Source organism: Mytilus trossulus, chromosome 2 (assembly GCF_036588685.1).
Source record: "Mytilus trossulus isolate FHL-02 chromosome 2, PNRI_Mtr1.1.1.hap1, whole genome shotgun sequence".
Lineage (NCBI taxonomy): Eukaryota > Metazoa > Mollusca > Bivalvia > Mytilida > Mytilidae > Mytilus > Mytilus trossulus.
In genome coordinates, this window is record NC_086374.1 from 29405444 (window position 1) to 29418654 (window position 13211).

At 32.0% G+C, this 13211-nt stretch overlaps 1 protein-coding gene across 3 annotated transcripts in view; it reads left to right on the forward strand.

The window, feature by feature from the left end:
- Positions 1–13211, forward strand: part of LOC134706939 (deleted in malignant brain tumors 1 protein-like) — an 80191-nt gene that overhangs the window by 41473 nt on the left and 25507 nt on the right. For all 3 annotated transcript variants that reach the window (XM_063566319.1, XM_063566320.1, XM_063566321.1), the window contains 10 exons: positions 1879–2051; positions 2616–2763; positions 3885–4057; positions 7680–7839; positions 8615–8793; positions 9321–9474; positions 10340–10509; positions 11635–11797; positions 12285–12448; positions 12851–13007. In XM_063566319.1, coding sequence (XP_063422389.1) covers positions 1879–2051; positions 2616–2763; positions 3885–4057; positions 7680–7839; positions 8615–8793; positions 9321–9474; positions 10340–10509; positions 11635–11797; positions 12285–12448; positions 12851–13007 — 1641 coding nt within the window. The remainder of the gene's footprint in view (positions 1–1878; positions 2052–2615; positions 2764–3884; positions 4058–7679; positions 7840–8614; positions 8794–9320; positions 9475–10339; positions 10510–11634; positions 11798–12284; positions 12449–12850; positions 13008–13211) is intronic.

The window sequence follows — 13211 nt, forward strand, 5'->3', positions numbered from 1 at the left end:
AGGTCATTACTCCGATATCAGTTCATATAGAACAATAAATACTGAGGTCAATTGTTGCCAAGGTAATTACTCAGATATCAGTTCATATAGAACAATAAATACTGAGGTCAATTGTTACCAAGGTCATTACTCAGATATCAGTTCATATAGAACAAAATACTGAGGTCAATTGTTACCAAGGTCATTACTCAGATATCAGTTCATATAGAACAATAAATACTGAGGTCAATTGTTACCAAGGTCATTACTCAGATATCAGTTCATATAGAACAATAAATACTGAGGTAATTTGTTGCCAAGGTCATTCCTCAGATATCAGTTCATATAGAACAATAAATACTGAGGTCAATTGTTACCAAGGTCATTTCTTGGATATCAGTTCATATAGAACAATAAATACTGAGGTCAATTGTTACCAAGGTCATTACTCAGATATCAGTTCATATAGAACAATAAATACTGAGGTAATTTGTTGCCAAGGTCATTACTCGGATATCAGTTCATATAGAACAATAAATACTGAGGTCAGTTGTTACCAAGGTCATTACTCAGATATCAGTTCATATAGAACAATAAATACTGAGGTCAATTGTTACCAAGGTCATTACTCAGATATCAGTTCATATAGAACAATAAATACTGAGGTCAATTGTTACCAAGGTCATTACTCAGATATCAGTTCATATAGAACAATAAATACTGAGGTCAATTGTTACCAAGGTCATTTCTTGGATATCAGTTCATATAGAACAATAAATACTGAGGTCAATTGTTACCAAGGTCATTACTCAGATATCAGTTCATATAGAACAATAAATACTGAGGTCAATTGTTACCACGGTCATTACTCGGATATCAGTTCATATAGAACAATAAATACTGAGGTCAATTGTTACCAAGGTCATTACTCAGATATCAGTTCATATAGAACAATAAATACTGAGGTCAATTGTTACCACGGTCATTACTCAGATATCAGTTCATATAGAACAATAAATACTGAGGTCAATTGTTGCCAAGGTCATTACTCGGATATCAGATGATATATAGAGAGTAATACATGGCAAAATCCGTATCATATGTCGTATCATCCCGAGACATCAATATCAGCCCAAGGGCCTTTAGGCCAGAGGGATGATATTGGTCGAGGGTGATACGGCATGTGATATGGATTTTGCCATGTATTATACGCTTTATCATATATTATTATATTACATGAACTGTTTTTTGATCCATAGCACTGGGTAACCTTCAGTTCTGCTTTTGTCTTGTTTCAAAATAATTGCTTATACGAAGCACCTGGGATACCTCACAATCTGTTGTTTTAAAAATATTTTGTTTATTATTGTATTTATTTGAGTGTTTTGTATTTTTTATAGTTGCATTTAGTGTGCCAAAAAATATGTTGTGAAAACTTGATGTTCGTGACGTCACATACAATATGAAAACTTGACGTACGTGACGTTACATACCAAACAATGACGTCATTAAAAAAATCGACCTATTTTGAGGAAATTTTTTCTTAAGCCAAAAAAAAACCAAAAACGGACTTAAAGATAAATTAAAAAAAAAAAAAAAAAAGGTATGCGATACGGGTTTTACCATGCGATACGGGGTATGCGATACGAGTTTAGCTATGCGATACGGTGTATGCGATACAGGGTAGGTGATACAGACTGGAAAAACGAACCTTTATTAAATATACAAAATAGCTGTATTTTCTACTAAATTTATGATAAAGAACAATAAATACTGAGGTAATTTGTTACCAAGGTCATTACTTTGATATTAGTAAAGGTACATAGTTAACCATAAAGTCATTAGTAACTAAGATCATAACTAAGACATCAGTACACATATAACCATGTGTTATTACAGAGATAAAGCTATATCAGTAGCCGGTTCAGCCTATGGTGGAGGACCTGGTCCAATATTGTTAGATGATCTACAGTGTACAGGAACAGAGAGAAGTATCTTACAATGTCGTAACAAGGGATGGTATATAAACAACTGTGATCATACAGAAGATGTTGGTGTTGTTTGTAATTCTAGTAAGTAGACAGTATGATTTTTTTCATTATTGAAGGGTGTATGGTTCCCTAAAATTGGTAATATCCACATCATTTGAGCTCTGTTAAACAGTTGTTTCAAAGGCATGCATACCGCATGTTTCTATATTTATATAGTGTAAGGCATTTTGATATTAGGAATTTACAAAAATTAACATTGCCTCAGGGTTTACTTGGATAGAGTTTAAATAATTTCCAACCCTAAAAAAACAACTGGCAACATGACTGAAAAATAAATAATTTCCAACCTTGAACTTTTTTGTAAATATTTTAATTCAAATGAATGACAATTAATAGGATATTCATATTGACATGCATTAATAAGTACAATGTAATGGTTTCATCATTAAAAATAGTAATATCATATTCAAGCTTTATTACCTTTCCCACATATTCATATTTGAACATTGACAAATATTTTGAAACAAGACAATTTCACATTTATTTGTGTTGTTTAAGGTTTTTGTGATCACTTTTCCTTCAAATTTTCTTATGAAAAGATTTTATCTTCAGTATTGTTAAAAAAATTGTGTAACCTTTTGTTAGGAGAACCACAGCTACGATTGGCAAATGGTCCCAACAGATTTCAAGGTCGAGTTGAGATAAATATTGGTGGTAGATGGGGTACTGTATGCGATGACAAATTTGACCAGAATGCTGCATCTGTAGTCTGCAGAAGTCTCAACCTTCCAAGGTAAAGAAATAATGACAAAGAACTTTCATTAAAATATTTTTATCATAAATAATGATAATTTACACCTTTCTATAACCTATTTTATTCCATTTTTTCGTAATAGTAATCTTTTCCTAAAATTTTACAATATATTAGGTCAAGGATCCAGAAGAATTTCACACAATTTTGGTATTTTTTAGAGGAATTGTAAGAAGGATTCCTTTTTTCCAACTTATTTATACAAAAAGTCATACTATAAACAAACTTGTATTGATGGTTTCAAAGCATTTTTTCCTAAAATTTCATTTTTTTTTTAAAAGATAATTTATGCAATTTTGAACTTTAAAACTGAAATGACTTTTGATGAATTATAACTAAATTTCACGGAAATTGACCACCCAACTATTAAATTTGAGAACAGAATAACAACATGAAGATTTAAGTTAATCATAAAAAAGATAATTCCCAGAGAGTATCACCAGCCTAGTAATCCAGGAGTCAGCACTTCTGTGCTAACATGAATTATCATTGATATGGTCATATGTTTACAAAACTTTTGATTTTTGAAATACTAAGGCTTTTCTACCTCAGGAATAAATGAACTTAGCTGTAACTAGCAAAACTTTTAGGAATTTAGGTCCTCAATGCTCATCAACTTCGTACTTTATTTGGCCTTTTAAACTTTTTGGGATTCGAGCGTCACTGATGAGTCAGTCTTATGTCGACAAAACGCGCGTCTGGCATTAATACAAAATTTAATCCTGGTTTCTATGATTAGTTTATTATGATTGATTCCAGATTCATGTACTGTTTTATTCTTTGTCAAATGTCAGGAAACAGTATTTTTAATTTTATGTAAAAGAATTTGTAAATGATTGATAATAGTTTCTATTATTCAATTTTGCATGAAAATGTTTTAATTTACGATTTTGAAAATGTTTAACTTGCTTTTTGATAGTAAATTAAGTAAATTTGCATTTGACTCGTGAACAATTGTTAATTTCAAGCATTTAGATGAGTATTATGAAAATATTTGCTCTCTGGCTTCGCTTTCTAATGCTTTTCTAATAACCTTTTAAGTTCACTAGAAAAGACACACATTCAATTATTTACAAATTAAAAAAGTTTGTTTGATTTTGCAGTCAGAATGCCTTACCTGTAACAGCTGCAGGTTTTGGACAAGGAACAGGAAATATATACTTGGATGAAGTAACATGTATGGGAAATGAGTCTACTATATTACAGTGTAAAACCAATGCCATTGGTGACACTGACTGTGATCATACAGAAGATGTTGGAGTTATCTGTAGTAATAGTAAGTAGTATTCAATATTTAATATTTGTCATTACTGAGGAAGGGTAGGAGCCTGGAGGGGTCCTGATCCCGAAATCCTGAGGTCCTGAATTTAAATCCGGACATCCTGAAATTTAAAAAAAAAATTCCAAGATCCCAAAAGGGTCAATCCTAAAATCCTGTGCTTAAAATCACCGGATCCTAGAGTCCAGATGAAGGTCCTATCCCCCCTCATTACTCAGCAGTTCTTTTTGGATTTGAACTAGCTGTCAGAAACTGAGTACTCTCAGATCTGTACTTTGTGGTTTTTGTTGTTGTAATGGATCTAGAAGATCCCTGCCACAGCTGGTCTGTGTTTTTATACGACTTCAAAATTTTCGTCGTATATTGCTATCACGTTGGCGTCGTCGTCTGCGTCGTCGTTGTCGTCGTCGTCGTCGTCGTCTGAATACTTTTAGTTTTCGCACTCTAACTTTAGTAAAAGTGAATAGAAATCTATGAAATTTTAACACAAGGTTTATGACCATAAAAGGAAGGCTGGTATTGATTTTGGGAGTTTTGGTCCCAATATTTTAGGAATTAGGGGCCAAAAAGGGCCCAAATAAGCATTTTCTTGGTTTTCGCACAATAACTTTAGTTAAAGTGAATAGAAATCAATGAAATTTAAACACAATGTTTATGACCACAAAAGGAAGGTTGGTATTGATTTTGGGAGTTTCGGTCCCAACAGTTTAGGAATTAGGGGCCAAAAAGGGACCCAAATAAGCATTTTTCTTGGTTTTCGCACCATAGCGTTAGTATAAGTAAATAGAAATCTATGAAATTTAAACACAAGGTTTATGACTATAAAAGGAAGGTTGGTATTGATTTTGGGAGTTTTGGTCCCAACAGTTAAGGAAAAAGGGGCCCAAAGGGTCCAAAATTAAACTTTGTTTGATTTCATCAAAATTGAATAATTGGGGTTCTTTAATATGCAGAATCTAACTGTGTATGTAGATTCTTAATTTTTGGTCCCGTTTTCAAATTGGTCTACATTAAGGTCCAAAGGGTCCAAAATTAAACTAAGTTTGATTTTAACAAAAATTGAAACCTTGGGGTTCTTTGATATGCTGAATCTAAAAATGTACTTAGATTTTTGATTATTGGCCCAGTTTTCAAGTTGGCCCAAATCGAGGTCCAAAATTAAACATTGTTTGATTTCATCAAAAATTGAATAATTGGGGTTCTTTGATATGCCAAATCTAACTGTGTATGTAGATTCTTAATTTTTGGTCCAGTTTTAAAATTGGTCTAAATTAAAGTGCAAAGGGTCCAAAATTAAACTAAGTTTGATTTTAACAAAAATCAAAGTCTTGGGCCTCTTTGATATGCTGAATCTAAACATGTACTTAGATTTTTGATTATGGGCCCAGTTTTCAAGTTGGTCCAAATCAGGATCTAAAATTATTATATTAAGTATTGTGCAATAGCAAGTCTTTTCAATTGCACAGTATTGTGCAATGGCAAGAAATATCTAATTTCACAATATTGTGAAATAGCAAATTTTTTTTTTAATTAAGAGTTATCTTTCTTTGTCCAGTAAAGTAAGCAAGAAATATCTGCAAGAATTTTTTTTAATTGGAGTTATCTTTCTTTGTCCAGAATCAACTTAAATCTTTGTTATATACAATATACAATGTATATTCACTTTTTACTACCAACTGATAAATTTAAATAATCTTTACCATTCAGTGATAACAAGCAGTTTTTTTACATCTTAATATTTTATGATGTATTTAAATGAGTAGTAATTGTTGCAAACTCCATTAGAATATTTTAATTGAAATTAGTTTTGGAATAAGGGAAAGGGGTATGTGATTAAAAAATTTGTAAGGGTTCCGCGGAACCCAGTGTCTCGCCTATTTTTGCTGTAAATCGCAGGCTCACCAACAATGAGGAAAAAAATCAATAAAAATATTCCTCTTGTTACTATTTAATGATTGTAAGAAAATCTAAGTCCATTTAAAATTAAATTACAGAAAAAACAGAGTAATCTTTTTACAAACTTTACTTCTGGATACATTCTTATGATCATAAATAAGCTTCTGTCGAAGTTTGGTACAAACCCAGGATAGTTTAAGAAAGTTATTAAAATTTTAAAAACTTTAACCACAGAGTGAATGTAATGGTTCCCCGCAGAAAAACTAAGTCCATTTAAAGGTAAAATATGGAAAAAATGGATTTATTTATTTACAAAATTTACTTCTGGATACTATCTTATGATCATAAACAAGCTTCTGTCCAAGTTTGATACAAACCCAGGATAGTTTAAGAAAGTAATTAAAATTCTAAAATCTTTAACCACAGAGTGAATGTAATGTTTCCCCACAGAAAAAAACTAAGTCCATTTATAAGTAAAATACGGAAAAATAGAATTTTATTTTTACAAAATTTACTTCTGGATATTATCTTATGATCATAAACAAGCTTCTGTCCAAGTTTGGAACAAACCCAGGATAGTTTAAGAAAGTTATTAAAATTCTAAAATCTTTAACCACAGAGTGAATGTTTTGTTTCCCCGCATAAAAACACTAAGTCCATTTATAGTAAAATACGGAAAAAATGGAATTTTATTTTTACAAAATTTACTTCTGGATACTATCTTATGATCATAAACAAGCTTCTGTCAAAGTTTGGTAGAAATCCAGTATAGTTTAAGAAAGTTATTAAAATTTCAAAAACTTTAACCACAGAGTGAATATTTAGTTTAGTTTAAACATATTTATTTATAGTGGATTGGGAAACAAGTTTTGCAACTTATATTAATCCCTTTCCACTTTGCGGGTGCGAGTGCTACCTTGTAGCGGCATTAGCCTACTCTTTTTCGAAATCTACAAGGGTGTCTTTAACGTGCAAGAGATATGGCTCTCTCTTAACACGGGTCAGCCATTTATCGTCCCCTTCCGACGGACTATCATCGTTTCCTCAAGACCATACTCGCAAATGGTGTCAAGGGAGAGCCGAAAATTGAGTTCCTGAAATTTTCATCCCAGATGGGAATCGAACCAGGAACCTTTGTGCTAGTAGTCCGATGCACAGAGTGAATATTTGTTGACGCCGCCGACGACGACGGAATGTAGGATCGCTTAGTCTCGCTTTTTCAACTAAAGTCGAAGGCTCGACAAAAATTGGGTTCAATTTTTCTCATTTGAAATTTCATAAATAAAAAGAAAATTTCTTCAAACATTTTTTTGAGAGGATTAATATTCAACAGCATAGTGAATTGCTCTAAGAGAAAACAAAAATTTTAAGTTCATTTGAATACATTCATTCTGTGTCAGAAACCTATGCTGTGTCAACTATTTAATCACAATCCAAATTTAGAGCGGAATCCAGCTTGAATGTTGTGTCCATACTTGCCCCAACTGTTCAGGGTTCAACCTCTGCGGTCATATAAAGCTACGCCCTGCGGAGCATCTGGTTGTAAGATGTAAAGAATTCTTAAGAAATTAAAAAAGAAATTCATTTGTTTCTAGATACAATACTAGTATTCATTGTCATAAAAATATGTATTATTCGAAATAGTAAAAAGTATTTTAGTTGCTTAAATTTAATGTATTTGTATATAGAAAGCAAAATAGTAGTAAAATCAATATATTTTTAGCGCCAGCTTCTAAGAATATTCAGCTCCGTCTGACGGGAGGAAACTCAACTAATGCTGGATTATTACAAGTAAACTATGGGGGTAAATGGGGGACTGTATGTGATGATGATTTTAACAGTACAGCAGCCAAAGTCGTGTGTAACCAACTTGGAGTCCAGTTGTAAGTTTGTAGTATTGAAAAACAAAGTTTTTGAGTACTGGATATTTGATTTTCACCTCTTTATGGAAAATAAAGCTGTAAAAATAAAAAAAAAAGAAGATATGGTATGATTGCCAATGAAACAACATTCCATTGAGAGACCAAGTGACATAGAAGTTATCAACTATAGGTCACTAAACAGCCTTCAGTATAAAAATAATATGGATACCAATGAAAAAAAGTTTAAAATTAGTGGGTTCATAATTATACATATGATACTAATTTTTGTTGTTTATGGTTTCCTGTGAACCATGAATTTCGATGTGTAACGAATTACAAATGTTATAAAGGAATGTATGCAGACTTTGGCTAAACCAAAAATCAAATATCTATGAAATGAAAATTTTCCTCAATGCATGAAAATTATGAAAATTTGTACCCACCCCAATCCTTAAAGTATGAAAGTACATAAAATTGAGTGCCATTTTTTCATTCAAAGCTTTTGTTTTGAAGGATGGTATCTGTATAAAATGTTTGGCAGTTTATTTATGAATATTGTCGCACTAAAGAAATCTAAAGATGTGGTATTACTGCAAATGACAACTATCTTCCAAATTACAAAAAAAACGAGGATGTACGCAACAAGAGGACACAGCACATTCTTTAACAAAGCACAATCCATACTTTAAAGTAAGCTATACAAGGCAATTCATTCATATACACATGTATTAACATTATTAGCTTTATTGTTCCAAGTTGATATTTTAGATATCGGTATTGTTTTTGAATTTTTTAGTGTACAGGCAGTAGCAGTATCAGGTTCCAGGTATTCTACGTCAAATTTCCAGGGACCTATATGGTTAGATAGTGTTCATTGTGGTGGTACAGAAAACTCTCTTGCTAACTGTGGACATGATCCATGGGGTGTTAGTGACTGTGACCATACAGAAGATGTTGGTATCATTTGTGAAACAGGTGTGTATTCTGTCACAACAATATGTTTGTTTAGTTGTGAAAATATCTAGATATCTCATTATTATGCCCCCACTCTATACCTTGTTATGTCTGTTCCATTAGATTTTCTTCACATTTTGTTGGAACAACAAATCAGACCATTCTGAAATTTAGTATCAGGCTTTATGTAAGCTTGCTATACTATATATATGGTATGCACGTTCATATGCATTGGTTATCAACTTCCTGTTTACTAGTAGGAAATACAATTTTATATCTTGCACATGCATATAAATGGTCATAAATGCACATTTTTCTTATGAATTATAAATCAGAGCTTCCTGAAATTTCATAGTTTACTTAACTAATAGACTAAATGAAATTGATGTTAAAAATATATAGTTTGCATAAAGTTTGACCATAAGTTAAATGAAAATTAATGTAAGATATTTATTTTGCATACATTTTGTCCACTATAGCTTGATTTAAATGTGACATGTAGATTTATTTTTAAAGTATTTAAAGTTATTACTACCTCATTTTAACAGCTCAGTCGCTCCAGGTACAAGTACGTCTGAGAGGACCAAAAGCGACGGCAGGTAGAGTTGAAGTACTTCATGCTGGAGTGTGGGGTACTGTGTGTGATGATGGATGGGGAGTTCCAGAAGCTACTGTTGTTTGTCACATGTTAGGCTTTACAAAGTAAGTAGAATCCATTCATATCAATTAGAATAACCTGATCAATTATGATTTATTCTATTCATCATTTCTAGGTTTGATAGAATCAACCTTTAGAAAATGTCAAAATTTTGATAACCAAAAACAGACTACTATTTCTCTTGTAACTGTGAAATATTTAAATTGACAAAATTGAACGTTTTTTCAAATGAGAAGTTGTTGATATTTGAATTAGAAGTTGTTGTAATATATATAACCCTCAATCAATGGGTGGAATCTTTATTGCAACTCCCCATTTAAATCAAGTTCAACAACAGAATTTTAATCTTCCATTCAGTAATGCCATGTAAACTTTTTTATATCACATTAAGGTTGATACTACCATTAAGTTATCAAAGTTGAACAACCAGCCCCTTGTTGTCTGTCAGTCTTATTCTGTCTGTCCATCTGTTTGTCCAGCAAACACTTCAAACACTCCAGATATTTTGGATTTGTCAGACACCAACCTTCGGTTTGCCAATGAGTTGAATTTTTCAATATTTTGAATAAAGATTATTTTTGGTTACATATTTCTTCAATACATTATTTGGACTTGTGCTGCCTCCTACATCCTGTATTCCCTTGTATTACATGAAGTAGTAGCCACCACAATATAAAAAAGAAGATGTGGTACGATTGCCAATGAGACAATTGTCCACAAGAGACCAAAATGTCACAGAAATTAACAACTATAGGTCACCGTACGGTCTTCAACAATGAGCAAAGTCCATACTGCATAGTCAGCTATAACAGACCCTGAAATGACAATGTAAAAATGTAACAATGTATGCAACTTCTTCTTTTATAAATAAGTTTATAGTGTTTTGAGCATTTTCTGTTGTTTTTTTAGTATGATTGGTGTTCCAGTAGGCAATTCTTACTATGGTAATGGGACAGGATCTATCTGGATAGATGATATAGACTGTAATGGTACCGAGACAAACTTAGGACAGTGTCAGAGGAAACCGTGGGGTCAGAACGACTGTGACCATACAGAAGATGCTTCTGTTATCTGTATAGGTATTATAAAGGCAGAATCAGAATGTTAAGTCATTAATTTCATGAAAGTCAAAAACAATGTGATCACTCCTTTGTGTCAGATTTGTGAAATGATAGCTTTTATTACTCTTTGTAAATGTAAATACAATGTTTTACCAAAAGCCCAATTAAAAAAATAAATGGTCCCTACCACATTCCAGGACTGAAACCTGTTGCAATGCTTGGTTGTACAATGTATACATCAAATATTGTGTGGTAGAAATTTTTACCCCCAAATTGACCTGTGTGAAAACATTAAATTTCTTGTAATGATGTAATTCTAACTTTATGCATTGACTTCCTTTCATGCTTAAATTTGTATCTTAATTTATAGATAATTGATCAACAGCTATAGTTTTGTTAGAATATTCATTTCCACAATTCTCATCACTATTTCTATGTGAACACATTACATTTATTATTGCAGGTAAGGTGACTCATGGGTCCAAAAATTTCAGCAAAAAATTAAACCATTATTTTTTCATTACCAATTTTACTAATTCACTATTAGTTATTACTTTTTGATATGGTACAAAAATCAACCCAAAAAATCGATTTGGTTTGGCCCCAGATGACTTTTAAAATGTTTATATCATTGAAAAAGCTCCGAATTATCTCCCTTTGGTGCAAAAAAGTCATTTGTTGGCATTAAATTTGAAATAATTTTATTTAACTCATCAGTGACCTATATTTTTCATTATTGTTTTTAAATAAGCTGTACATAAACTAAATAGTTGTAAAATTTACGCGATTTCTGTAATCAGGTTATTTTTTTTTTCCGATATTACCTCTATTTCTCCTATTAGTTTAACAGAAAAAAAGGACATTAACAAAAATGTATGGTTCTTCCGGAGGCAGATTGTGAGCTTAAATGAATGGTGACCCCATTTTCTTATTTCATTTTTCTTTTAAATATGATAAAGTTCATTTATAAAAAAATATGGCGAAATCCTATATAAAAAAAAAATTGATTTATACCCACTAGCCCCTTAATTACAACTTAAAAGCAATAACAGACTTGAGAATGAAAATTATAAGACAAACACTATTGTGTCAAAAACTGCCTTTAAATACAAATTAACTGGGTAGCATGAATTTATTTTACAGTGCCAGCAAACGCACAGACACCAACAGTTCGTTTGGTTGGAGGACTTACACATGCCCAAGGCAGAGTACAAGTTAGTTACAATGGAGTCTGGGGCTCAATTTGTGACGACTCTTGGGATGACCGGGATGCTAAAGTTGTCTGTAAAATGTTAGGATTTTCAAGGTAAATATTTTCATCTTTATTTTTTCTATGAATTAAGACATATATAGTAGGGGTGGATCAAGGAAAAAAGGGGGTTCCAACTACATGTCCCCATTCAAATGCATTGATTGTCAAAAAAAAGTTACTAAAGTGTCTTAATTAAAATGAATGGAATTTTTTAATGATTTGTCAAAATGAAGTTTTTATCATGCTTTTTGGGGTCAGTGGACTTTTTTCACCCTACAGGTTGTGCAAAATTGTCAGATTTTGTATAGATTATGTATGCTAAATGCAATTTTGTGTGATAAAAGAAAACTACACCATAGCATTTTAAGACAAAATGTGAAAAGATTAAGAACTTTAGAGCCTCTAGTTTTAAAATATGAAAAAAAAATTTGTGTGATAAAAGAAAACTACACCATAGCATTTTAAGACAAAATATGAGAAGATTAAGAGCTTTAGAGCCTCTAGTTTTAAAATATGAACAAATCTGTCTGCCTAATTTCAGAGGTGGTCGAGCTTTAACAGGGATAGGAACAGGTACTGGACCAATCTGGATGGATGACGTTGAGTGTCTAGGATCAGAGAGTAACATACAGAACTGTAGCTTTAAAGGATGGGGTGAAAATGATTGTGATCATACGGAGGATGCTGGGGCTTACTGTAATGATGGTAAACACAACTCGCATAATCTTTATATTCTATTTTAAAGCATGACATATTTTATTTGGAAGATTGCTGTCTCCAAGTAATGTAAACTAATTTTTCAAAAATTGATTTATTTTTAAATTGATACAATAAAACTTAAATTGAACTGTTTAAAACTTGGTATATACTGTTTCTCATATGATTCTGAAATTTTTTGTTTATAGATACCCCTTTGATTGAAAAAACTTACCAACAGTGTGATATGAATGCATGATAAGTCTGCTGATTTAAGTTTTGTAATTTCATTATTGTAAGAGAACAACAAATCAAAGAATTATGGAAATTAGTTTGGTGCTCAACAGATTTAATATCTACTTATTTGCACATTGTTCCTTTAAAAAAAACTGAATTGTTTACTTGGTGCAGGGACTATACAGAATGTGACAGTGCGACTTGCTAATGGTGGCTCTAGTATGGAAGGTAGAGTAGAAGTTAATTTTGGTGGACAGTGGGGCACAGTATGTGACGATGCATGGACTAACTCAAATGCTGCTGTTGTCTGTAGAATGCTGGGATTTTCTACGTGAGTACGAATTGTCATTTCTTTAAATCTTGGTGAATATAAGTAGGCTTTTTCTCAGTTCTAATAAAGGATATTGAGGAATTAAGGCTAAGAGCATTTAATTTGTAGAAGACAAATAATTTTTTATTAAAATTTTATTATGTTTAAGCCATACCTGTCAACTCACCCGTTTTTTGCGGGTGACACCCGTTATTTTCACCTCTC